This window comes from Lipotes vexillifer, unplaced genomic scaffold, assembly GCF_000442215.2.
Source record: "Lipotes vexillifer unplaced genomic scaffold, Lipotes_vexillifer_v1.1 scaffold1011, whole genome shotgun sequence".
In the NCBI taxonomy this organism is placed as follows: Eukaryota; Metazoa; Chordata; class Mammalia; order Artiodactyla; family Lipotidae; genus Lipotes; species Lipotes vexillifer.
In genome coordinates this window covers 5,373,875-5,374,438 of record NW_006787698.1, presented here as the reverse complement: position 1 = coordinate 5,374,438, position 564 = coordinate 5,373,875, and the positions used below count along the sequence as shown (strand labels likewise).

Sequence of the window (564 nt, the reverse complement as noted above, 5' to 3'; positions counted from 1 at the left end):
TAAACGCTCGAGATTATAATTATTATGGTGATTATAGTGATTGCTAGCCAGAGGGCAGAAAGAGCAGCCCCCGGGGGAAGTCCGAGGCCCCCAGCCTCAGTCCCGTTTCCTCTCCTTCCCCTGCCCACCTCAGTTTCCCCAGGCCAGCCTCCAGGGCCGCAAAGGCGGCCGGGGGACCCGCGCCCACTCCGGCCGGCAGGGGCAGCACGGAGCGGCCCGGGACACCCGGAAGGGCCCCGCCCCCGGCCCCGCCCAGCCCGGGCTGCCCAGAACCGGGAGGCGGCGGTGGCGGCGGCCACGGCGGGGACGGTGCGCGCGGCTGCAGCGGCGGAGCCGGCGGCTGGACGCGCGGAGCGCCATGGCGGTTGCCGAGCGCCGCGCCTTCGCGCACAAGATCAACAGGTAGTGCGGCCGCCGGGCCCCCTCCCGGGCCGCCCCCACGTGTCCGAGCCCCGCCCCGGGGCGGCCCGGCCCTCCCCCTCCTGGGCGCCCCCCATTCAAGCTCCTTCCGCCTTGGCCAGCTCCGGCCCGTTTCCTCCGGCCGGGGGCGCAGGCGTGGGGAGG

The 564-nt window shown here is 74.8% G+C and overlaps 1 protein-coding gene across 1 annotated transcript in view; it reads left to right on the top strand.

Moving 5' to 3' along the window:
• Nucleotides 1-349: 349 nt before the first annotated feature.
• DOCK6 (dedicator of cytokinesis 6) overlaps nt 350-564 on the top strand; it is a 44,214-nt gene continuing 43,999 nt past the window's right edge. Inside the window, exon 1 of the mRNA XM_007460760.1 lies at nt 350-402. Within this exon, the coding sequence (XP_007460822.1) occupies nt 359-402 (44 nt within the window). The 5' untranslated portion in view covers nt 350-358. The remainder of the gene's footprint in view (nt 403-564) is intronic.